General features: G+C 48.8%; 1 protein-coding gene across 1 annotated transcript in view; it reads left to right on the forward strand.

Annotated features, from left to right (window-relative positions):
- LOC119449347 (Bardet-Biedl syndrome 7 protein homolog) overlaps window positions 1–23,921 on the forward strand; it is a 153,975-nt gene extending 130,054 nt beyond the window's left edge. Inside the window, exons 15-19 of the mRNA XM_037712511.2 lie at window positions 234–398; window positions 1,113–1,222; window positions 5,348–5,451; window positions 21,520–21,643; window positions 23,737–23,921. Coding sequence (XP_037568439.1) covers window positions 234–398; window positions 1,113–1,222; window positions 5,348–5,451; window positions 21,520–21,643; window positions 23,737–23,873 — 640 coding nt within the window. The 3' untranslated portion in view covers window positions 23,874–23,921. The remainder of the gene's footprint in view (window positions 1–233; window positions 399–1,112; window positions 1,223–5,347; window positions 5,452–21,519; window positions 21,644–23,736) is intronic.
- The last annotated feature ends 2,616 nt before the right edge of the window (window positions 23,922–26,537 follow it).

Here is a 26,537-nt window from a genome sequence, read left to right on the forward strand (position 1 = left end):
ATAAAACTGAAAATCTTCATAGTGTGGCAAGCTGCAGCAGGAACACACTTTTTCAAATCAATTTTCAGAAACGTACCAAAAATATTCAACATTTGCTAGTCACATGGCAAAACAGCTAAAAAAAATGTCGCTACATGTTGAAAGGCAGCCGATGCGTGTACCACCCGGGTGCGCGGCGCACTGCACGAAGCACTTCAAGTGGGTTGCATCTCACGAGGCGTCCTTCCTCGCAGGCCGCTGAATGTGCTGAAGCTTCGCGGCCCTTTCAGCCTGGCAGAGATGCATGCTTGGCTGGTGCTGAGCCTTCCGGAGGTGGCCGAGAGGCCGCCGCCGACGGACTCGGCCACGCTTCACTTTGTCTCCACCTTCCTCGGGACCTTGCTCACTTGCGTTTACAGGTAGGCAGCACAGCTGAACCGCACAGCTTTAATCACCTTGAAATTGGGTGATGTTGTCGTAAATGCTCACCGCTGTATGCAGACACTGCGGCTCATATTCAGGAAAACCTTTAGCACCGGGACAAGCAAGTGTACTCACGGATCGAAAAGTAAATCGTCGCCAAGAGCGCGATTAGGAGGAGGTAAACTCCACACCACTCTCACGACAAACATGCTGAAGCTGATCCATCGATTCTGAATAAAGCAGCAAGAACGTTGCCTTGGCATCAACGCTCTCCATGCGGTCTTTCATCATTTCTTTTCTGATGCCTTGCGAATTACCGATAATTAACAGCACCAAATATTTGTGAAAGCTTCAATACGCTTACTCAAAAAAAAAATAAATAATAATAAGCCCGTGATCAAAACTGTGGGGCTCAAGCAGAACTTGATGCGTTAATCAAGTTGCATTTCTTTGTTTCTTGGAGAGCCTATGGTGATTCATACGTCCTGGGATTGTTCTAAAAGAAAATAAAAATCCACCTTGTGGGCGAATGGAGAGTAAAAAATTAAGACCAGATCGATCAGTTCCTCGGCTCAAACAAACAGATCAGCAAGGAAAGAGCTCTTTGGTATTTGGTATGGAATAAATTAATTAAGCGTTTGGCAGCGCGCAATAATGAAGCCATCGGTAAGTGATAATGATGCATTAACTTTGTTGTTATTTTTTTTCAGACGTGGCGAAGCAATATTCAAATCCGACAACGTTTCTACAATATCAATACTAAAGGACTTCCTTGCTAAGCAGGCCACTCGGAAGAAAATCAGATTGGACATCGTATGTGGTAGGCTGATTTGTATTGCATGTTCTAACAGAACTTTTAAAAACGGAGACGCTTCCACATTGCACAATTCACGAACAATTTCCTATCACTGCGTTGCGATTAGCATTCTTTGCCTACTTTAGGCGCCTTGGGCCTATCTATCTAACACTGGGCGAATGTGTTCGTGATTCCGTCGTGGTCACTGCATTGTCGTCATCCGACTCTCTTCATGCCGTCGTCCTCACGGCACCGTCGTCATTCAACTGTCTCTGTGCCGTTGACACACTTCATGTGTTGGTTGTGTTTGTTAGGCTGCCATGGATTGTGCTTCTTTCACGATATGTCATAAATAATTTCTTGCGGATAATTATTTTCCTCTGTTGCCCTTTACATAAGTGAATGAAAAGCGATTACAACAAAAAATCTTTCTTGCGGGAAATTCTGCAGCGAATTTTAGATCAAATGAAGCTATTTCAATCAGGACTGGAAAAGTGCACACATACGTTGACGTGGCGGCACGCTCAAAATATCCTGATTCAATCAAGAAAGAAATCCTGTTGCTCCAAATGGATTAGTTTGGTGCGCGCTGCATTTTTCACGGGAAAACAATAAAAAATTAAATTATGGGGTTCTACGTGCCAAAACCACGATCCGATTATGAGGCACGCCGTAGTGGGGGACTCCGGAAATTTGGACCACCTGGGGTACTTTAACGTGCACCTAAATCTAAATACACGGGTGTTTTCGCATTTCGCCCTCATCGAAATGCAGCCGCCATGGCCGGGATTCGATCCCGCGACGTCGTGCTCAGCAGCCCAACACCATAGCCACTGAGCAACCACGGCGGGTGGAAAAACAATAGGACCATGAATGAAACAACACGAAGATAAAAAAAATTAAACCATCTTCCCATAGGGGAACCCTGAGTAGTATGCGAAGCAGCCATGGGGTCGACTCAAGGTAGTTTTATCAGCTGTATAAACTTGGACATGCAGCAGCACCAGCAACGCTTAGAACTGTTGTCGACGCCGTCGGCGTTTTGCCCGCGTTCGCACCGAACGCGCGCGGCGTTGGTGACTGTTGCCGGTGCCTCTGGGGCGCCTACCGCCGCGCCTCTAACCTAAGCTGCTTCGCATTATCGCGCGCGGAGCCGCAGGTGTTGCCATTCGTTGCGCAATCAGGAGAGGAGCGTCAGAGAGGAGAGGAGGAATGCCGAGAGGAGATGAGACAAGGAGAGAAGAGGAGGGCGAGGAGGATGCGCATGCGCAGTAGGGGTGTGGACGCCGCACGGCGGAGGGAGGAAGGAAGTGACATAGCCCCGAGCATAAGATGCTTCGCATCTAAAAAGTTGGACAGTGATCTAGTTGAAGACGATGAAAGTCTTCCTGAACGAGTTGGTGGTGAGAATTAGCCATGTAGTTTATTTTAACAGGCCCGCAGCATCTCAAACGTCAGCATGTGCGTCTTCGCGCAGAGGCGCAGCGTCTCAACAATAGTGTCGGAAAAGGATAGCCGTCAGGATGGCAGAAGGCGAGGAGGCTCCCCTTTCCAATGATGCCAGTGCACGACCGGTACCGCCACCATGCGGTGGCACTGCACGGTGGCACTATTAGTACCGATACCAGTGTTACCACCGGGAGCGCCGTTACCGCACGGTGGTATCACCGGTACCGAATATATATTCAGGATTGGCGCACATTTCTATTCTGCACTGTTTCCGGGATAGTCCCATAGATGAGGTTACAAAGATACCCGATATGGAAACTTTGGAGAAACTCGCAAATAAAGACTTTTTTCTGTAAAAAAAGGTTGCATTAGGAAAGAAAGAAAACAGACGCAAAAGGCCCTACGAAATGTACCCAGAAGTCAACTGAGCCAAGTTAGGGGTCTGAAGCCACGCCAAATTGGCATCACCCCATCTCACGGTTATTCCAGTGCCGTCATGCCATCGTCATCATATAGCCATGTTGTAGTGACGGTGAAGAACCAGACCGTCGAAAAACTGTTAGTCAAGAAATAGGCTGTTTTAGAATAGGGGCGTCAAACGTTAGGGGGGCCCTAATGATTAGCGTCTCGCTACGGCGCATGCGCCGAACCATAACAGTATCTTAGTGTTTGCGTTTTCGAACGTCCCTAACGCTAAATTTCAAAAATTCCGTGGGTGTCCCAAACGCCCCAAACCTGCTTCGCGTCGTCCCAGCGTCGCCGCGAACATCTCAAAAACGCGTCAACGCCTCCTCATGGGAAATAATTAATAAACTATCAGGTGTACCTTTTCATCCTGTAAAATATTGCGGATTGCATAATTTCATTCTCTCTCTTTTCTTTTGTTTCTTTCTCATTGTGTTTTCATTCTCCTTCCGCGTGCACAAAGGGCGCTGCAATCGCGTGACGCTAACGCAAGCCTATTCTAAAGCAGCTTCCCGGCGGGGCAGACGGCGATCGCAAAGCGGTTGCTTGTTGGGGCACCCTAAGCTGCAAACCTCGCTATTAACTCTTTATTGGGCGAACCTGTGCCCAGAAAAGCAAGGTACACTCAAAGCACATGGCAGGCACAGTCGGTGATCGTCGAAAATCAGATGTGCAGTTGAAGCCCGTCGGCTATTTGTACATGACTCCTCCGTCATCGCTGGGGCTCTCGTGCCTTCCAGAGTGGATTGGCGTAGCGCATGCGATCTGATTACGGAAGGGTCGCTGACAACACAGACGAACATATAGCATCGAGAACGTTCTAATACATGCAAGCGCGTCTTTCAACATTTCTTAGCCGCTGAAAATAGATAAGAGAAATTACGGCATTATTGATTTCACCACGACTGTCTACGGTAATGTGATGCACGCTCAAGCAATGCAACGACACCACGTGTTTATTTAAAATCTTCCAGTGGTCATTCTGAGACTCGTTGCTTTGGCTGTATGCGACACTGGTCATCAGCCTGCGATCCCCGGTCTTGCGCTAGGTGATCCCAACGTGGGCCCTTTTCTGTGACACTCGCTTGCTCAAGTCGGCCATGACGGAATGACGCCAATGAAATGACAATTCTGAAACGACGACTTGAGGAAAATGGGATGACAACAACAGTTTTACAAAGCTGGAATGACGACGGCTGCATGACAGCGACTGCCTGACGCCGACGGCATGACAAAGGCGGCAAAATCACGATTGAATGACAGCGTGATTACGATAGAATGACGGAGAAGGAACGACGTTGACGGAACGACGCAGGAGGTACGACAACAAGAGGGACGACGTTTCCGGAGTCAATGGCAAGCGCCTCAAGTAGGAAAATAATGCAAATCGCATTAAAAAGATAAACAAGTAGGTGCGTCAATATAGTTGTATACAGAGATAATATATGCCGGCAATAAACATTTTGTGTAGGTACTGCATATAATAGTTCTGCAGGAATTCTCTAGACAATTCAATGCCTTTAAAGAGGAAGTAACGTTTCATTCCACAAAATCTATATTAGATGCGAAACATCATATGGTCGGGGCTATGTCACTCCCTCCGCCGTGCGGCGTCCACACCCCTACTGCGCATGCGCATCCTCCTCCCCCTCCTCTCCTTGTCCATCTCCTCTCCTCTCGGCATTTCTCCTCTCCTCTCCGGCGCTCCTCTCCTCTCCGGATTGCGCAACGAATGGCAACACCTGCGGCTCCGCGCGCGATAATGCGAAGCAGCTTAGGTTAGAGGCGCGGCGGTAGGCGCCCCAGAGGCACCGGCAACAGTCACCAACGCCGCGCGCGTTCGGTGCGAACGCGGGCAAAACGCCGACGGCGTCGACAACAGTTCTGCGCGTTGTAGGTGCTGCTGCATGTCCAAGTTTATACAGCTGATAAAACTACCTTGAGTCGACCCCATGGCTGCTTCGCATACTACTCATGGTTCCCCTACGAGAAGATGGTGTAATTTTTTTATTGTCCACAATCGATGGTAACACAAAGGCAAGCTGCAACGTTGCACCTCCACGGGAGGCTATACATTAGCGGCGGCTGACAGTGCACTGCGCGAAATGTAGCAAAATGCTAGCGCCTAACAGACATTAGAGTCAAGCATTCACCGCAAGCTCATGAGAACATGGCAAGTTAATCAGGTCCGCAGGCTTCGAGCGTGGCTGAACAGTGATTAAAGCTTTGTTTCAGACATCAATGACGACAGTATAGCGCACACGCTACGGATGATTCACCCCAAGCTTGAGCACCAGCTGATATTAGCCAAGAAAGTGCAACTCGTGGAAGCCCTGAAGGTAAGACAACGCGCAATTCTGGTCTTGTTTCCACCACCAGAACATTGTTTGTACCACAGTGGAACGTGAGTTTCAGTGAAAGTTCGTCAGTGAAAAAGAAATATTTCATTAATGGACTTCTTTTCACGTCATAGTTTTGGTTCATGAAACTTTACAAAAAGCAGTATAAGCGAACGCAGTGTGATATTCCTCTGAAGCGGAATTAGAGGCGCTTTAATGCTTGGAAATGCAGCTCTATAGACCACGCCATTCACATCACGCCGTTGGCCACTTTTTCTGGCGCCGTTTCTCAGTGTTTCAGCGACCACATCGAGCACCTGACTTTCGAAAGGAAGTAGTTTATTGATGTGAAAAAGTAGAGAGGTCGGCCGGAATATGGAGCATCTGGCCTGCTACTCTACGTAAGGGAAGGGGAGGAGGGGAACGAAATCCAAACAGAAAGTCACTCAGTGAAACAAACACTGCAATTAAAAATCCGGAGTGCTTACGGAATGTTCTCTGAGTGATAAAAATGTAAAAACTATGATTTAAACGAAAAAAAGTCGCTGTTTCGCTCGAGAGGCGGGGCATCGATTGCGATAGCAACTGAGTGGATAGCTATACGAAGTAAGGATCGTATTTTTATCGGCCATTTAAACTTGTAAACATAGGCATACTAAGTAAATTAACAAGCATGGTGTCGCGCGCGCACAAGCAAAAAAATGTCACAGTTTCGCCCTAAGGGCGAAGCGATGAATGCGATAGCAACACAGCAATGTCATACGAAGTAAGGTGAGCGGCTTTGGTAGCAATATGAATTGTAGTAAACATCAGCTGATTAAGTAAGCAGGTGTGCTGCGGCGCAAGTAGACCGACATGAAGAGAGACTCGATGACCACGAGAAGGCGCGTGTGAAACGGTGGTGTTGATGAGAAGCGCTTCCCGTGGGCAGCGCGTGCGAAGGGACACACCTGTAGCGCTGCACTGCCGATCCGGGCAGCATTGCATGTGTAGCGTGCGTTGGAAAATGTGGCCCGACTATTACTAACTGAATGAACAAGCGTGGTGTGAGCGCCCACAAACAAACATGAATAGATCACACTGAATGACTGCAGACAACGACTGTCAAAACGCTGGCAGCAAGCGTATACGCCGCAGCGGCGAAGGTACGTGCGGTCTATCGCTGCAACGGAAACTGAGCGGCGAATGCACGGCGCATAAAGGTCAGAGCCGTGTGGAGATAAGAGACGGTGCGGTCGAACGAACGACGAGCGCAGTTGTTGGCAGCGTAGAAGTGCCCCCCCCCCCGCTCCTTCCGGCGCTGGCTTCCCGCTTCCTTGCTTGCACGTGGGAGAGATAAGAGACTGTGCGGACGAGCGACGAGCGCGGTTGTTGGCAGAGAAGTGCCCCCCCCCCCCCCCCTGCTCCCTCCGGCGCTGGCTTCCCGCTTCCTTGCTTGCGCGTGAGAGATTGAGTGCGTTCGCTCTCCGTGATAGCGCGCGTCCCCGCACGCTGCCTCTGGGGCATACGGCGCGCGGAGAAGATTTTATCTATACGGAACCTCACGGCGACGGCGACGGCGACGGCAGAAATCCGGTTGAAGTGTCCATATAATTGCTATCGCAATAACATGAACGCATCTCACCGCAGAAACTCACTGTGAAAACGCTGGAGTGTGTAAGCGCGGCAGCAGCAGCGAGGGAATTCACCTTCGTGCTCGCATCAACGCGAACTAAGCCGCGAAAACACAGCCTACGGCGGACAAGATACAGCGGCCTGACCGGCGCGCGCTGCGTAGAACGAGTGTTGCGGCCCTGGCGGGACCTGCTCGGGCCGCCCGCAGTAGAACGCGCTTCTCCTCCCTCAGGAGCGCGATTGGATTGAGCCGCGATCGTTGCTCAACCTCGCACGCTATCACTCGCACATACGGCATACGGTGCGCGGCGACGATTTTATCGCCCTTATACGGGGAGATTATACGGAACCTCATGGCGACGGCAGAAATGCGCCTGCAGTGTTCATATAGTTGCTATCGCAATAAAAAAAATGTCGCAGTTTCGCCCGAAAGGCGAAGAATCAATTGCGATAGCAATTTAGAGCTGTTCGGAGTAGGGATAGTAGTTTTATCGGCTGCATAAACTTGGACATATTCGCTTACTAACTGAATTAACAAGCGTGGTGTCAGCGCGCACAAGCAAACATGAATAGCAAGACCGTAGAGGATTAGGCGAGTCGGTGCATTCCCGATAGGGAAACAGCGCCAAAAAAAAAAAAAAAACACGACAAGAAGGGAGACACACACCAGCGCTGGTGTGTGTCCCTTCTTGTCTTCTTGTCGTGTTTTTTTGCGCTGTTTCCCTATCGAAACATTAATAGATCACACTGAATGACCGCAGACAACGACAGTCAAAACGCTGGCAGCAAGCGCAGCCGCCACAGCGGGCGAAGGTTCGTGCGGTATATCGCTTCAACGGAAACTGAGCGGTGAATGCACTGCGCATACAAAGGTCAGAGCCGTGTGGAGATAAGAGATGGTGCGGGCGACCACCAAAGCCGCGGGCAATAAACGAGCGCAGTTGTTGGCAGAGTAAAAGCTGCGCCCCCCCCCCCTCCCACCTCTGCGCTGCCTTCCCGCTTTCTTGCTTTCGCGTGGGAGATTGAGTGGCCAGTTCCCCTTGCGCCCGGTTGCAAGATACGCCTTTGGTGCCACAGCAGAGCGTCGCCCCACCTCCCTCCCTCCCATACCCCCACGTCCTTTCGCACGCGACGGTCGCGTTTGATTTCCGCCGTGCGTTTGCTCTCCGTGATAGCGCGCGTCCCCCGCGCGCTTTCGGTCGCGCATACGGCGCGCGGCGACAATTTTATCGCCCTTGGACTTCATGCGGAACCTGACGGCGACGGCGACGCCGACGGCAGAAATCCGGTTGAAGTGTCCATATATTTGTTATCGCAATAAAAAAAATGTTCATCCCTTGTTCAGTGGTCATACATGAAAGTGAAACTTATATTCTGAGAAGCAGTGGCAACTTCGGTGCTCATTTGCAAATCCAAATATATAATGTGCGTAGCAATTTATTATATAACAGTTTCGCTCGAAGGGCGAAGCAATGACTACGATAGCAAGCACGCGAGGCCTGCGGAGCGTAAGCAGCACTCCGGAAACTATCAAGTGCGTCGTTGCCGCAAGGCGCATTTTTCGTGGGCGAAAGCGCGACGCGCGCCAGATGCCTGCACCGCCGCCGACCACTGCGGACCCGTACGAAGGAAATGAAAATGTGGCGTGGACTAGTCGTACATCTTAATGCTTTATCAAGCCTCGTGTTCTTTTATTGCGATAGTGGACACTAGCCGTATTCTTGCCCTCGCCGGGACGTTGCGTATGAAGTCCAAGGGCGTACACCGTCGCCGTATGCTGTACGTGCGAGGGTGAGCCGACGATCGCGGCGCAATTTCGCACCGTCTAGGCGGGCCGGCGGCTCGTTCGTTTTGCGTGCGTTGGGTTCTCGCCGCTCAGTTTGCGTTAAAGCGATAGACAGCTCGAAAGTGCGCCTTGCGGCAACGTTGGTAGTTTCCGGAGTGCTGCGCAGGCCTCGCGTGCTCGCTGTCACTGCTTCGCGCTCTGCTTATGCCGCTCACGCCACTGCTATGACAGCGAGTGTCCGCGCTCATCGAGTGAGACGTGTTTTCCTGTGCGCGCGCGACACCATGCTTGTTTAGTTCGTAAGCGAACGTTTACCAGTTTAGACAGCCGATAAAACTACTATCCTCACTTCCTATCTACAAACTTGCTATCGCAGCTTGACTTTCGGGTGAAACTGTGACTTTTTTTTTTTTTTTTTTTTTATGGCCGCGATCGTGGACATCCAACAGGGCACGGTGTTGTTCGAGTTCAGTGGTGAGGGCCTCATTAGAGGGCTTTGTCTAATACGAATACTTGATCGCGACAGGGGAAAACGAAAAGATTGCACGATGCGCATGTATCTAAACCAGAAAGCGTGCGCCGACCGAAGTCCCGACCACGCGCCGAATTGTTCCGCTGAGATGATGATGATTTATTGACATGTCCTGTCAAACGGGGCGGTGCCAAATAGTCACGTAGCCTACTTGAGTTACTCAGGTATGCTTAAAACTATACTCTATCTACCCTGTACACCGCTACCTATGTCTGTAACGAATGCCGTCGTATCAATCTCTTTCGTTAGTTTCCTTAATTAAAGCCCCTTCAACCACGCCGTCGAGGTTGCGTGAGGCTCTGCGGAGCTCCGCCCTCGACGACCAAACCTGGGCGACCCAGCACGCCCGTGAGGCGGCGGCGAGGCAAGCCCTCGACGACCCTCATGGGAGGCTTAGGCCCGGCCATCTTAAATTGCTGGTTCCGAAATAAATGTTTATTCCTCCTCCTCCTCCTCCTCCAACCACGCTCCACAGCCGCTTTTACCTGGTCGGCGAAAAATGCTCGGAGGGAATTTAATCAGGATTGCCGACCCCGCGTCCGTGTCGTAGCACGCCGAGCTTGTACTCTTCGGCTGCGGAAGAAGGCAGCGATGGCAGCAGCTGTCTTTAGCAGACATGATGGATTGTCCTCCAAACCTACGAAGAAAAGGACCCATGCCTAATATAAGACAAGGAAGTTCTGAACGCCTAATTGCTACGGCGTCCGTCAAGAGATGCAGTGCTCAAACTGTTGCTAATCAAGGACTGTTTGTATGAACGTCGCAAGTTAAGGAAAGAATTTTCAGCCGCATGCCTTGCGCCTTTCGTAAATACGTAATTGACAGTCTTGAATCTAATATAGACAGTCTTACTCGAATATTATTGCGCAACAAAAATACACAGACGTGAGAGAAGAACACACACCAAGCGCAAACTTTCAACTAAATTTATTGTGCCACTAAATCGGTTTATATATGTGAAGCAGTATAGACTGCGCATGCGCTTACATGAAGAAAATAAAAGGATTGCGCATTCGTGTAACATATATGCGTCAAGTAATGCCACCTCCAAGAAACTCAGTTCTTTTTCTGTGAGAACGAGTGAAGGGAAACTAGCACACTTATCAACCAATTTTGCAATCATCTGCGCTTCAGTTATTTCACGGATGAGCTGCGTCCTGCCACGGGACACAATCGTGCAATCGTCCTCGATAGCGTTGCAGCCGTGATCGCGACAATGAATCGCCAAGAAGTCACCGGTGCCATTTCTTACGTTATTGCGGTGTTCGGGGAGTCTATCATTGAGGCAACGCCCAGTTTGCCCGATATATTGCTTCCCACATGAAAGCGGGAGGTTGTACATCACACGGTGCACACAGTCAACGAAATTTTTTCGGTGATGCTTAGTGCACTTATCGGGCTTGTTGGCTTGTTTTTGAGTCCCTCGAAAAAAGAAAAAGAACCTAAATGAAAATGAGGGTAGCCTGCACCACCAACGTATCGCAGGCTTAAACCAATCAAAAGAAAATGAATAGTGGTGTAACCCAAAGAGAAATTTTGGGAAAAGCCAATCTGAAAAAAAAAAAGAATGCCGAGGGTGAGCCGACCCAAAAGACGGAGAAGACATTCGGGCATGTCCTGTCGAAAGGAGTAAACTAAGTGTCTGCACTGGCCTGGCATGGTGCGTCTCAGCTTTTTATTTTAAACAACACGTATTTCATAGACACACATACAATTAGAAAGAGAACAGAAGAGGAAAAAGGAAAAAATAACACAGATAGAAAAGCAAGAGAGAGAAAAAAAAAACATCAGCAGGAGCAGTCCAGACAGTACGGTTGGCTTCAATGATGAAGGCTTCCAGGAGGCCCTGACATTACAGCCAGTCCGGGACCCTGGCACCCAGCTGGACGCATTGGCTCCGTTGACGAAAGGCCTGTAAAACTCGCCCAGGGGTGAGCGTTTGACTCAAAGAAATAATAAAGAACGAATAGGAGTTGAGAGAAGATGATGATGATCATGGTATGTGCCAGACATTCCGTCCAGACTGTCCCCGGAGCCAAGCTCCACCTTTGTCGGCGTAACAGAGGACAGCACGGAACGAAAGCTGAGAATGAATGAGAAAAAAAAAAAAAAACTAGAGCATTCGCTCGAACATGCGCTAATGATGAAGTGGCCGGGAATGTAAAGGAGGCTATAAGGTGGTAAAGTTGAATGATTAGTGCTCTCTTCCGCTTGTTATGAAGTAAAACATTATAATGGTTAGGTGTTATTAAAGTTTGAGAATTGTCCTTTAATAAACGGGCGAGGTGATCTGAGCAGGGCATCCCACACGCACAATTGCTATGAGGGGATAGGTTGAACCGGAAATAATAAAAAGGCATCCTAGCGTGCGCAGTTATGAAATGTGCGAGAGGTTTTTTTTTTTCTTTTTTTTTTCTTTGGCGGAAAAAAGACTGGTAGTTTATTGATGCTGGGGATCCACAGAAATAGTTCAGTGTCCGTGTTGTCTCGCGTCCACGCCACGTTCCACTGCGCATAGGATGAGGCGCGCATTTGTGATTTGATGGTGGTCGGCGAGGCGAGAACGAACCGAGACAGACCCCGCGATGCGGCAGAATTCGCAAAGTGATCAGCCATCTCGTTACCTTCGACCCCACTATGCGCGGAGACATGATGAAGAGCCACGGGACGGAGCGGACCAATTGATAACAGGAGTAGCTTGACTTGAAAGACATACGGATTAGTGGTAGTGAGGGAGGTTAGTGCAGTCAATAACGATAAACAGTCAGAATATATGTTGACCGCGGTATTGCTCGACAGAGTGCGGATGTACCTAAGAGCTTCTAAAAGGGCAATCGTTTCCGTTATATAGGAACTTGTGGCGCCAATGATTCTGTATCTGCCAACTTTCGTAAGCTGTCCGTGAGCGTTAGAAAGTAGAAATGCCGAACCAGAAGAATGTGGTGTGTACGATCCATCCGTGTAGAGATGGTAGACTGGGAGTGATGTTACTGTGGGCACCTCATGAATGTGGAGGTGATGAAAAATGAAGCGGTGTTTCCAGCTGGGGTGAATGTCCCAGGGATTAAGAGGGAATTGAATTTGCTGCGGGTAGTAAGTGGTAGGGCCATAGAAGGTAACGGCTTTGAGCGTAAATAGTGAAAATTGGGCATTTAAACGATCTAATTCTATGGGGAGTGGTAAGGTATTTACCAGGACTTGTAGAGATGATGTTCTCGTTGTGCGGAATGCGCCGGTGATTGTTAAGAGCAGTGTCCGCTGAATGGATAGAATTTTTGACTTAAACTGTGAGGTAGGAAATGTTGGCCACCAAACTGGAGATGCATATGTAAGAGACGGTAGCAGAACCTGTTTATAGAGAAGGCGCAGAGCAGATGGCGACATCGAGTAGTGCATTCTGAGAAAGATGAGGAGACGGGAGGAAAGAAGATCTGATTTAGTCCGAAGATAATTGAGGTGTTCATTGAAAGTTAGGTGCGTGTCAAAAACCACGCCGAGAATTTTAATGGATTTCCGAGACTTGAGTGGTTGTCCGTTCACGCGAACAATGGGTTGGCGGATGCGACCAGATTAAGTTGAATGATTGTTCGAGAAGTATAGGAAGTGCGACTTCTCAGCACTGATGACTACTTTGGCGCGGTGCGCCCAGGCAGAGATCAGGCCGAGCGCGATTGAAGATTTCAGCTTCCAACTCCAGGCAGGTTGGGTGCCGAAATCACCACAACCGTGTCATCGGCGTACGCTTGTGCAAACACGTCAGCGGGGAAGGGGAGTTCTAACAAGCCATAAATGATAATGTTCCACAACAGTGGACTGATGGGTGACCCCTGGGGGCTGCCCAAAGTTGGAGCGGCGGACACTTCACCTGCGCGTGAACGGAAAATCACTCTGCGGTCGGTAAGGAAGGATTTAAGAAGGTAGTAAAGGTTAGCCGGGCAATTATGGGACCGCAAAAAGTGCAACACCGCAGGATGCCAGACGCTGCCAAAGGCGCCCTTAAAATCGAGAGCAACCAGTACGGCGTGCAATTGTTTACCTTTGAAGGCTGCTAGTGTTCTCCTAAGATGGTACAAAGCAAGAGGCGCACTCTTCCCATGCGTAAAGCCAAATTGATTCTTATGAAGAAGGTTGTGGGAGTGGAGGAAAAAATAAAGGCGCGAATTTATAAAACGTTCCAAAATGTTACCAAAAAGCGAATTCATAACGATAGGGCGGTATGAGGAGGGGGAATCAAGAGGGCAGTTGGGTTTCGCAATGAAAATAATTCGACCGTTACGCCAATAGGAAGGGAAGTGGGATAACCGTAAACACTGATTGAAGAGAAAGAGAAAAAAGGACGGGTGACAGCGAAAGAGTGTTTTGAGCATGGGAAGAGTGAGCCCATCAAGACCAGGTGCGGCTTTTAAGTCCCCTGAATTCAGCGCATGTTCAATCTCGCCCATCGTAAAAGGAAGGTCCGGAATTGGCACCGAATAAGGCGTATTCACAATACTGCGCAAGCGGTCACTGATGTTCGTCGACCGTCGAGCGAGAATCAACAGAAATTTGTTCGGAAAGCAGGAAACGGGCGGAGTCCAGTACACTGGACGTATACTGTCCGTTAGGTAAGGGGAGTGAGGGAAGCTGACTGTTGTTAGGAGTTTTGCCAAACGAGATGCGAAAGGGGAGGCCGAATAGGTTGCGTTTAGAGAGATCGGAACATAGGCATTTCGAAGCTGCTGTTTTGACCCGATCAATATTCATTTTGTAATTTCCATGAGCGGCATAATAACTGTCTTTAAACGTCCGTCTGAACGAAGGGTCGGTGGTTCTTTGATAACGCCGGCGGAGGGCACGAACGCGTTTTCTTTTAACAGTGAGCGCGGGGGTCCACCACGAATTAGTCGACTGTGGGCGCGGTGATACCCAACGAGAATGCGCACGGCAGAGGTGGTCGAAGATGGCGTAAAACTTGGCTATAACCAAGTTGACCGCCTCCGGCGAGCGCAGAGTCGTCCCCTTCACCATGGTAAACCAGGGCAAATTGACAAATGTCTGCAAGAGAGCCGATGTACTTGATTTGGTCAGACGTTTATGTTTAGGTTTGCGTTGGCCGAAAAAGGAAAATTGAATGAATTTGTGGTCAGAGAGAGTTTCGGAGTCCTCTACTGCCCAGCTATAGCCGCAAGAGGCGAGAGGGACGGACGCAAAAGAAACATCAATCCAGCTTTCCGCGAGGTGAGACTGAAAGGTAGGTGGCGAGCGGGGGTCATTTAGAACTATGAGATTATTTACCGCAGTGAATTGCGCGAGCTGCGCGCCACGGGTGTCACCATCCACAGGACCCCAGAGTCGGTGTTTAGCATTAAAACCACCTGCCATGATAACAAAAGGCATCGTGATCCGGGACAGGTGGAGTTGCAGCTCGTCAAAGAGCGGTTCAAGAGGTTCGTGCGGAGGGGCATAGACAGCAACCACCGTAAACGAAACGGAAGGGGCGGCGCAGGTGATAACGACATACAAGGAGTGTACTAAGAACACGTCATAGCTATTGTTGGGCGCTAACAGAGCCTGACGGGGATTAACGGGAGAAGCGTATGTAATATGCGTATGGGGAAGGTGTGGGAGGGAGTTACGACGTGTATAAGGTTCGGAGAGAATGATGAAATCACTTTGATGCTGTGTGATGAAGTCGGACAGAAGCAGGGTAGGTTGTCTGGAATGAGCAAGATTCGCCTGCAGAAATTTAATAGGTGCGTTGGTATCCATTGTCGATGTCAGAGCACCGGAACCTGAGTGCAAACCCACGGCGCCAGAACCATGTGCACCCACCAGAAAAAGCGATACCCGTTGGTAACACCGGGCTAAGAAAATGCTCGGCGGCTGAGGGAAGAAGGAAAGGGTGCTGAAAGATTTGTGTACTTAGAGTGCGGTGTTGTAGCGGGAAACGGAGTGCGAGAGAGAAAAAAGGGGAAGAGAGCACTAGAGTACTTAATTGCCCAGAGATGAGGGTAACTGGGGAGAACAGAAACACCAGATACAAAAGAAAATAAAAGAGAAGGGAAAATAAAGGGAAAAGGTGAGTAATGGAAGAAGGGAGAGAAAAGAATGACATTTGGAAATAAAAGGTGACACACAGGAGCAGAGAAGGCCAGAGGGGCGCGCCCGCCCGCCGGAGAGGGAAAGGGGCCGCGCGGCTGCCAACAAACGTTGCCAAAAAACGGAATGGATCGACGGGGCAGATCTAGAAGCCACCTGTTAAAGGAACTGACAAACGCAACCGCGCGACCCCCCAGGTACCAGGAAAGGGGATAAATGTCGCATTAGCATCGAAGCAGTGGTGCGCCGGAGCGCCGTGCGCAGAACTTCGCTGGTCGGACTCACCGCAGGCAGAAGGTAGCTGGCCGATAGCAGCTATTAGAGCAGCACTCCATTCAGGCCAGGAACGCTGTTTGATACCTTCGTAGCTTTCCCATGCCTTGGCGGCACCTCGAAGTCGCCCCGCTGCGACCAGCCATATCGTGTTGTTGGGCCAGGCATGGCGTACTGCACATAAGTCCACTGTTGTGGAACATTATCATTTATGGCTTGTTAGAACTCCCCTTCCCTGCTGACGTGTTTGCACAAGCCTACGCCGATGACACGGTTGTGGTGATTTCGGCACCCAACTGCCTGGAGTTGGAAGTGAAATCTTCAATCGCGCTTGGCCTGATCTCTGCCTGGGCGCACCGCGCCAAAGTGCTGAGAAGTCGCACTTCCTATACTTCTCGGACAGTTATCGGGCGGGACGGCATTAGGATCTGTCAACTCGCAAAGCTTGCCGAGCTTGTTGGTAGCATAAAAAACAACTCTTACATTTGCCCTTTGGGCCATCTTTTTCAAGTTGTGGGATATCCGGTGCATGTAGGGTACAACACTTACTTTGGGGCGTTTGCCGGGAGGGACATCGGCAACTGGTTTCTGCGTGCTGGGTTCTCGTAAAATGCGTTCCGCGACAGACACCAGCCTAGGACAAACGTCAGCCGCATCCCTGCTGAGGATTTTAACGCCAAGGCTCTAGAAGCCATCAGTGCCACCTTTAACTGTCATAGGGAGGTGTTGCTGGCTAAGGTAAAGGCACAGGGAAAGCGCATGTGCAACAGGCTTAATCTACCAAAATTGACCAAGGCCGTTGAAAACAGCAACTGTAATCATCTATGTTTTCTTCAGTGCCGAAACGCATAAAACTGATGTCCCGTTACGGGTGATTGTGTTAGAAATTGATACTTGGCAAAAGCGTTTGGCCGTGTTTTTACAAGATAAGTTGGGCCTTCTGCCTGTCAGCGACCGTTTCCTTGTTAAGAGCTCAGACACTGTGATTGATTTTTTCAAGTTACATTCTGACCGTGGCCTTCAGGCATTTTCTTTCGACGTTAAGGACCTCGGTTATTCTTTGCCGCATAGAAGCGTACTGTCCTGTGTTGAGCAATGTATTGATGAGTATGGTGCTGTTTCCTTCCAGAACGAGGCCGGTTTTTCTTGCAGTCAGTTTTTAGAACGTTTACAGCTTTCTCTTAATTCCACTTTCATTACTTGGGACAACCAATGTTTTTTGGAGAAGAGCGGAGTTTGTATCGGCTCCTCTATTGTTCCCATTCTTAGCGACTTGTTTTATCCTATTCAGACGGTGCATTTCACTACAAGTGCGAGGCACTGCAGTTTTTAAGATATTTAGATACGTTGGTGAATTTCTCATTTTTATTCACTGCTCTTCTGATGCCTTCTTTCTGGAAACAAAGAGGGAAGAGTCCTTCGTCCTCCAAAAGCTCCTCTTAGGATGACCGCTAATCTTTCCGTCCATTTATAAGTGAAGAATGCAGTCTCAGGGCCTCTTGCCATCGTGTACTAGATGCTGGGTCGCAATAACGACGCCGCGCGGTGTCACAGTCGCCAATACTCTCGTCTCTGCATCACATACATATAAAGTACTATGCAAATGTGACGAATTGTGAAGAACCACACCTTGTTAACAGCCTCAAAGTGCCATAACGTAGTCACATACATGTACGAACACACACAAAAGAAGGGCTCCTCGCACAGCGCTTGTGCGAAAAAAAAAATCACCGCATATCCACGATGTGAATGATGATGAGTGGGCGAAGCACCGGGGGATCATTCGGATAAACCAGAGCAACGGACGAGAGAGAAAGAGAGCGCGCGTCGGGAAATAACGATCTTGTGCACCGCAGCGCCCCTAGCTACGGACTAGAGAGAGAGCGCGCGTCGGGAACGAATAGGGTGCCTCGATACCCAGCGCCGCCGTCCAGGGTGGAGACAACCCCGCTGGCGCCGCCATATTGAGTCACATGAGCTGAGACTCAGCTACGCTTGCGTTCATAAATAGTGTTACTCGCGGCGCACTTCCAAGTACTTTGCCTTGATGAGGAGTTTTTTATCGGTATCGCATCTGCACATCTTTATAACCAATAGCCGTTAACTCGTCGAAGGTCCAAGACGTAAATGTATGGCGTCGGGAACATGCCCCAAGTTGCCTAATTCAATTTACATTTATTATGCCGTGTGTATGTTTGAAATACGCGCTATTTTTTTTTTTTTTGCGCTTCGATGCTTGGTATATAAGGTTTGCGACACCCTTCGCTGTTGTATTTTGGTTTACACGTCACGCCTCCTTTACCGTAGCCAGCCACTCGCGCACGGCGGTTAGTTTCCCTTGCGTTGCGCGTGCTCTTCGCGTCCGTTGCAATTATTTGACGATATCTACGCGCAATTTTGCTTTTTTTTTTTGCCCACAAAACTGTGTGCTGACAGGATTAAGCTGGTGTAAAAATAACTGCGATGTGAAAATAAGGTTTAGTTAGTGCTGTAGAGAAACATGTAACGTAACTTGTCTGTGTCAATCTTGCGTAGTACACACAAGAAACCAAACGATGCACAAAATGCATTTACTTATAATGTCTAGTACAATCAATCATGAAAGAGATATGTGCATGAAAAATTATATGTACTGTGTGGCGCCTGAAGGTTATGTTGAAAGACGAGATAAAAAAAATTCGCAAGGTAGGCTCGACACACACAATTCGGGATAGTGAGAGTTCTTTTTTTTTAATTTATTCATTACATGGGGGGGGGGGGGGTTCAAGTGAGTACATCAACCTTATTACACACAATATAAATCTAAAACAAGAATGCAAACAAGAAAACGCAACCGCGGGTAATATTAATCAAGATATCCAGCCAGAATACATCAGCTACCATCGAATACGTCGCATCAGCCAAACACATCGATGGCGAGTACAGAACATTTTATAAATAACTATTAGAACACTGATAACTACATTGAAAAAATAAACAACACTGCATACATATCGCGTACAAAAACCGTAAAGGAAACTAAGACAGTCAAATACAGACTATCAATGTTTTTCACTTCGAAAATATAGCCCATGATGATGTAGGGCTGTTGACTTTAAGAGACGGCGCCCATCCTGTCGATTTCCCTCGTACTGGTCCTCTTCAAAGTGTTTCTAAGTACAAGTAAAACAACAAAATTGATTATTGATATGAAAAGTTGCCTTGTAAATACAGAGAACCCATTACAGTGCTTAAAAATAAATTTTCGCAGAAGTAATGCTGTATTACCTCGCTTCACAGGTTTCGAAGAAATGCACAGGCTACAACAGACACCATGCCAGAAAGCGCCGAAACATTTTGGTCCCATGATGTCCCTTAACTCTACTACACCTGGGCATACCGTGCACAGGCATTTAAAGACCGTCACAGTACCCACTACGATCGGGAATGAGCACGAATGACCATCGGCTTACGAGCACCACGCTACAAATATATTCGTCTAAAAAATCAACTATATAACGTAACAACCTGAGATCCGCAAGATATCTTCTGAGAATAGAGAAAATCACAATGCTTCGCTTGCCACGTACACAACAGCCGCTCTCCCCAGAAGAAGCACTGCGTTCTTTAGTCCCAAATAACCAGTAGCGAAAAAAGAAACTGAGGGGGGGAAGACACAAGAGACACACGATGTGTGCTTCCCGTGAAAAAGTAAAATAGGTGGTTTACATGACGATTTGTAGGTAATGTAAGGCTATTTCGCGGTGAAGCATTTTCGTCAGTTCTTAAAATAAGGGTACTACTCGCATAGACTGCGCTGATCAAAACGGCAAAAGCCTATGCGACGCGCGCTCGCAAACCATAGGCTACTCAGCATCGGTGCAGTGCTTAGTTCGTGAGCGAACGTAGATACGTGAGCGAGGATCAGAGAATACTTTCTTATTTATGAAAAACACGATGCGATAGTCTAAACTTTCTTGACACTTACCTCGCAAATGTAGGAGCTATCCGTTGCCTTCCAGTGATACCGCTTTACTTGGGCTTCCCAACTCTTCCTTCGTTCTGGGTCCCGGGGGAAGCGTAAACAACGAAGCCCTTTACGCGTCGATCCGGTGCACTTGGGAACACAACAGCCCGTCATGTCGACTCGATGCACTTGACAAGCTTGTCATTCATGCGGCTGAACACTGTCCAGCAAGCAGAAGCGTCAGCGAAGCATCCGCGCGCACTGTGTCTCGAACTAAGCACCGGCACCAAGCACTCGCAACCGCTCGCTGTGACTCTAGATGGCGTCGCAGCGAGAAAGCGGCGGCGCGGTTGCGGTCAAAGGATGGCACCACCCTGAACGGCGGCGCTGGCATTGAGGCACCCTAGGAACGAAAGAGAAAGAACGCCTCTAGCGGGAGCGGCAAGTACTAGCGTGGCTACGGCGGCGCGACGAGGGACAAGGCTCGACCCTAAGGAGCTTCGCCCCTAAAATGAGATGGATCCCACGCACTGGGTGTAAGCGAAGCTTTCTTGGCTATTTGCATTGACTTACGGCGGTGATGTGTACGGCGAATATATTTTTTTTTCATCAACGTTTGGTGCAATACGAGAGATATGAGTTGCCTTGGCGTGCACCACCTGCACGGAACACAAAGCGAGACGCGTTTCCTTGAGGTACAGTACTGCTCCATTGTTCATAGCCTGCGAGAAGGTTAGGTGTCATATATCCTCACGCCGCGCTTCGAAACGTGTTATAGGTAATAAACTTGAAATATTTACAGGGATTTACATGCACAAACCAGAATCTCATTATGGTCGAGGCACACCTTGGGACGGGAGGTGTTAATTTGGCCACCTGGGGATCTTTACGTGCGCCTAAATCTTAATGCACAAGCGTTCTTGCGTTTCACCCCCGTCACGGTCGGGATTGAACCCGCGACATCGAGCAACGCCATAGCTACCGCGGCTGTAGGGTCTGCACGCCCTGCATCACTGGACCAATTTGCACGGTGCTTAATTTTCATAACTAGCCGAAATGTGCCGTACCGTACCTTGAATTTATATTTATCCAGTTTGCCCGCAACTTCTGCCGAGTCTATAGTAGTAGCGTTTCGTTTATTGAAGAGACCCCAAAAGAGGCATGCTTTTTTGCATCCAATTTCTCATGTATGCCAGCTCGCACAATCGAAGAGTGGCCCGGTTGCTCGTTTCTTGATTGCGTCGGCTCTGTTCATTCCCTGCTTCCCCTCACTACCCCCTCTCTGCCATTCGATGTATCTCCCTTCTGGGCTGTTTCTCGTGAGTTCCAAGGTAAGTGCTGCAGTCTATGCAATGCTTTGCAACGAGCTCACGGATTATTACAGCCGTCCAGAGAGAGACGCCCAGGGAGCTCTGGAGGGCATTGTGGTCATTCATATTTAAAACGGCGCCAAAAAATACGGAAAGGCAGAACACGGGACGAGCGCTGACGAGGGCATTGCAGACGAGGCAGGCTTTTTGACGTCGCCTGTCCCCTCTGCCGCGCTATTGTCATCTATACCCCCCGACGCGGCGTGCCAGACCGCAGCAGCATCGGTAGTTAGAGCAGCAGTAGTGGAAAAGCCGAAGGAACAGTCAAAGCTTTAAACGAAAAGTATTTTCTTGGACGCGTGTGTGTGTTACTGGCGTGCGTGTATACGAGTATGTTTTCTTGGGAAGCTGTTACCAAGGTGGATTACCAACAAGCCCAGCTCCAAGTTATTTTAGGTTGTATAACCGTATACTTAATCGCGCGAAAATTCTCTGGGTGCTGTCATGACTGAAAGGATTTCTCACGCAGGATCTCAAGGTGTATGAAGGAAATGCGGACTGCCTTGCACCTGAGTATCAAGACATACTGGCGCGAAGTGATGAGCTGGAGATGGAATTCAAAAGACAACCATGTCATTTGGAAAGACTTTACGGTAGGATACTCTGATCGAGCTGTGGACATGCTCAGGATTTCTCACTTTTTTTGGTAACGCGGGAATAACGCACGGCGCGCGACGAGATTCACACGCGCGGTTTCAGGGACCATTTATAAGCGATACATTATTGAGATATGCGAGCCACACTGCCTGCCCTTCGCTAGGTCGCACAATCCAGTCAGCAGAGGAACAATGTTTTCAATGAGTTTGAATGGTGATGAAACCGATTTTTTCAGAGGGGAAATAAACAAAACTGCTCCCCTGCTCCTTTATATCAGCCTTACGGCATGGATACTTCACATTTATTAGCATCACCAAAAGATTCTCCTTTTAATGTGCATCTCTTCTTGCTCGCGTGAACTTGAAATATTTCAAACGGGCGACGATCGGTGGCTGTTCATACTTTCTTTTTGCTCTGTGTAGTACGAGAAGTCGTGGGCAGAAAAAAAATAACAAACGAATGTTGTGCGAACTGCAACAGGTTCATTAGCGTCGGATAATGAATTTTAACTTTAAAAGGTAAGGGCCAGATTAAGGACGAACGGAAAAAGCCAAAAACATGTACAAACAAAATCATTTATGATTGAGCACTGAGTTAAAGATGTCTGTCCGTGCGCTCGCATGAGTTTCGAACAACTCTTACGAAATGCGACAAATTACACAGGGAAATCAAAGAGGCGCTGGTGTCTGCAAGTTGCTTTTTTTTTCCTTGTGTAGGAATGATCACCGACCTCTACATTGACGTCTACAAATTTAAAGGAATCAAACCAGCGCTTATCGGCTTCAAACCGAGCACTGTAATCTAGGAAAATGGCAGAGCGTGTCGGTGTCCAAAGCTAACTGCGCAGAAAGATGCGCAGTAGAAAGAGAATTGCTTCGCAACGGTGTGGTGAAGCCAAAAAGGCGTATAAGAAAAGCTCCTTGCCAACGCATAGAAAATTTGTGCTGGTGACCAGGATACGATCTGGACAGTGGCGGAAGGGTATTTACTTCTGCAGATGTTTCACCAGCAAGTTTGGGGTCATGTGGTTCCGGAACAGCATGTTACCGCCTCTTACACTGTTAAATGCAAAATATTTTTCAATGGTTTTACGTGCCCTAACCACGATCTGACATGCCCTGTTGTGAGTGACTTTGATCATTTTGACCGCCGGGCGTTATTTAACGTGGATTTATTGCGTGGTACGTGTTTCCGCCCCATCGGAATGCGAAGCCGAGATCAAACCTCCGACCTTCTTTTGAGGAACCCACTAAACCGCCGTGGCTGGTCGCCTCTTGAAGCATGTTCTTCTCAAGATGACGTGAAATTATTGAGAGCTCGTAACTGCTGTTTGCAATCATTTAGTTAGGGAAATCAAAGAGGCGCTGGTGTCTGCAAGTTGCTTTTTTTTTTTTTCTTGTGTAGGAATAATCACCGACCTCTACATTGACGTCTACAAATTGAAACGAATCAAACCAGCGCTTATCGGCTTCAAACCGAGCACTGTAATCTAGGAAAATGGCAGAGCGTGTCGGTGTCCAAAGCTAACTGCGCAGAAAGATGCGCAGTAGAAAGAGAATTGCTTCGCAACGGTGTGGTGAAGCCAAAAAGGCGTATAAGAAAAGCTCCTTGCCAACGCATAGAAAATTTGTGCTGGTGACCAGGATACGATCTGGACAGTGGCGGAAGGGTATTTACTTCTGCAGATGTTTCACCAGCAAGTTTGGGGTCATGTGGTTCCGGAACAGCATGTTACCGCCTCTTACACTGTTAAATGCAAAATATTTTTCAATGGTTTTACGTGCCCTAACCACGATCTGACATGCCCTGTTGTGAGTGACTTTGATAATTTTGACCGCCGGGCGTTATTTAACGTGGATTTATTGCGTGGTACGTGTTTCCGCCCCATCGGAATGCGAAGCCGAGATCAAACCTCCGACCTTCTTTTGAGGAACCCACTAAACCGCCGTGGCTGGTCGCCTCTTGAAGCATGTTCTTCTCAAGATGACGTGAAATTATTGAGAGCTCGTAACTGCTGTTTGCAATCATTTAGTTAGGGAAATCAAAGAGGCGCTGGTGTCTGCAAGTTGCTTTTTTTTTTCTTGTGTAGGAATGATCACCGACCTCTACATTGACGTCTACAAATTTAAAGGAACCAACGTGAAGAGCAAAGTTCCCGCACTGCTCCAAGTTCTCGACCACTACGAGTTCAATGCGCTGATCGACTTTTTTAGTAACCAAGTGTAGCCCCTATGAATATGTAATGCCTGGAACTGGTCAATCTGCTTCACAATAAAAAAAGAGATTATGCTGTGAACTCACAGGCATTACAGACAATTTCACAAATGTTTGTAAGCAAATGTGTGATGCCATGAACTGCGCACATGTGCAGCTAGGTCTCTTTAAATTGTGTTAATTAGGGTGAAAATAAGATTGACTACTATGAGCATAAGAAAATGAGCACAGCCGAAAGGCCAGCAGGTCCATGATGATCGGATGACGTCACAGGGCCTGAACCATGTGCGCTGTATAACATAGTCCACGCGCGGCAGCCGCTGAGTGACGGCATCACCGAAGAATGTGTTCAAAGCACATCCCGGCAAAATCAGAGAAGATGCGAGCTGAAAGCATGCGTCGACGGTGAAAGTTAGTGTTGGCGATCCATAAAGTACCCAGACAAAGGCTGCACAAGGAAGGGGAAGGTCGGCGACATTGTCATGGTGGGGTTGCCGTGCCCACCAATTATGAAGATGAAGTTAGCTCGCACGTGCTTGAGAACACGCCCCGCTAGACATGTCTTTCGGGGCAGATCTTTCTAGACAGATCTTTCGGGGCATATACACTGGGTTTTAGCCACAGGAACGTATGCAGGGCCGTATGCGAGTTCCTCGGTGACACGAGGAGAATACCAAGTTAATTTACTGATATATTGTTTATTATTATTTTACAAAATTCCAATTTACGTTAATTTACTGATTGATTAATTATTAATTTCGAAAAGTCTAATTAAACTGATTGAAATTTATTACCTTCTACCTTAATCACCTTCCAAAGAGCACACGATTCCCTATAAGATAAAATAAAATACGGCTCTAACATCAGTTAGTTTCATTGCATAATTTCAACCCACCTGTTTAACCGCCGGCTTCTTGGTCAATCCCCCGTGGTGGGTATGCGCCATAGGAAGCAAGCAAGCAAGCAAACATGTCGCGATATTCGCCGATTCCTCGGCCATGTTCAATGCATCCGCTTCCATGGCCAGGCTGGCTTCCTCAATAAATGCAGCCGCCACGTAATCGGTGTGCACGGACATGCTGATCAGAGCACCAATAAGGGCCGGCGGACCGCCTGAAGCCAAGCTGCAAGAAGACCCGTCGATACTCGACAACCCTTCGCCCCACCGTCCGCACAATCCTATGGTGTACGTCACATGGCGCGTGTCTGGTGGTACCTGCTTCTCAAACGAGAGCTTCGCACCGACGTCGTCTCTCGCGTTGACGTTCCGCCGCCGGACGAGAACATGTACGTAGACCGCCTTCTTCCAACACTTTGGCTTACCACTTCCTCAACGACTACGCAGCGCGCTACCGTCTCCTTTACGGCTGACGCTTCTGATGGAGCCGCTCAACCTACGTCATCCTCTTCGCTATCGGCGCCTAATGAGAGGACCTTCCGCCGAACCTACATCCACAAGAGCCCTGATGGGGAGAAGACATGGAAACTGCGCCTTCCACAATTCGTCCGTTTCACGACGACAAACAACATTCCGCCCCGCTGCCGGCGTCATCAAATGCACAACAAGATGCCCGATACTTCTCAGCTACGACCACTTGTTATCCACGCCGACGCTTGCCACCGCGTACGCTCCACCCGAATCACCTGGTATCCCCGGTCCAAGTGCCACTAGCAGTGCCGGATGGTGAGATGCCTCTGTTCCCACCACGATGCACAGCACTTGCTCGCTACGCCCTACCCGTGGCACCCTTGCCTTCTACGCACCGGAACTGTCTCGATGCCCCAAAGGTTCATCCAAAAGGTCAGCCCTTCGCTGACTGTGCCACGGCATCAGCGGGCGCCAGATCAGAAGCTCTGCCACGCAAGGCATTCGCACGCACGACTTAAGTTCCAAGCACGACTAAATGCTTACATCTCTCGAGCAAGCATGATTCCCTCACCGTAACCTTACCAACAGCAACCTGCATCAAGCGTATACCTTCTTCGGTATCAAGAAATATGTCTGCTCGCATACTGGACGTCTGCGGCAGCTATAGACACAGAGTGCAACCGTCATCTTCCTTGTGCCCTCTGGAGCGTCGGAGCCAGCGACTCCGCATACGCTAGCCGATCAGTCCAAGACCTCGTCCGTTGCAGCTCTTCCAAGCCAGACCACTGGAGTGAATTGCGTACACCCTCAGGTTCTACCGTTTTGACCTAGCCTGTATTGACTCACCCCTGGATTGTCAAAGTGTGCACAAGTGTATGTAGTGTGCATAGCCATCCAATGCCATCCTCTCTTTGTACATTTTTTCCGTGTGCCCACATGTACAGTCGAGAGCGAGAATTTGGGCACGGCCGCTTAAATGTTTTTTTTCTTCGCAGCCTAGGCATAAAGGTTCAAATCAAGTGCTACTGCCTACGTGCGCCTCTTTGACGAACGTAAGAAAATTGAGGTTGCACGGCTGTGTTAGAAGATTTTTTTTTCTGATGTCTCTAGACGTCTGCTCTCGACTGCACATACATATCCTTTCGCGCTTTATTTTTGCGTAAAGTTCTAGTTCGCATCCCTGTAGCGTCGCAGTTAACGTGGTGGCGATGAAGTTTGCTGAGCACACGCTGGAGAACGGTCGCGAAATTCGCCGATTCCTCAGCCGTGTTCTAGGCTTCCAGTTACCCTGGCCTGGCCGGCATCGT

This window comes from Dermacentor silvarum, chromosome 4 (assembly GCF_013339745.2).
Source record: "Dermacentor silvarum isolate Dsil-2018 chromosome 4, BIME_Dsil_1.4, whole genome shotgun sequence".
NCBI classification, from domain to species: domain Eukaryota; kingdom Metazoa; phylum Arthropoda; class Arachnida; order Ixodida; family Ixodidae; genus Dermacentor; species Dermacentor silvarum.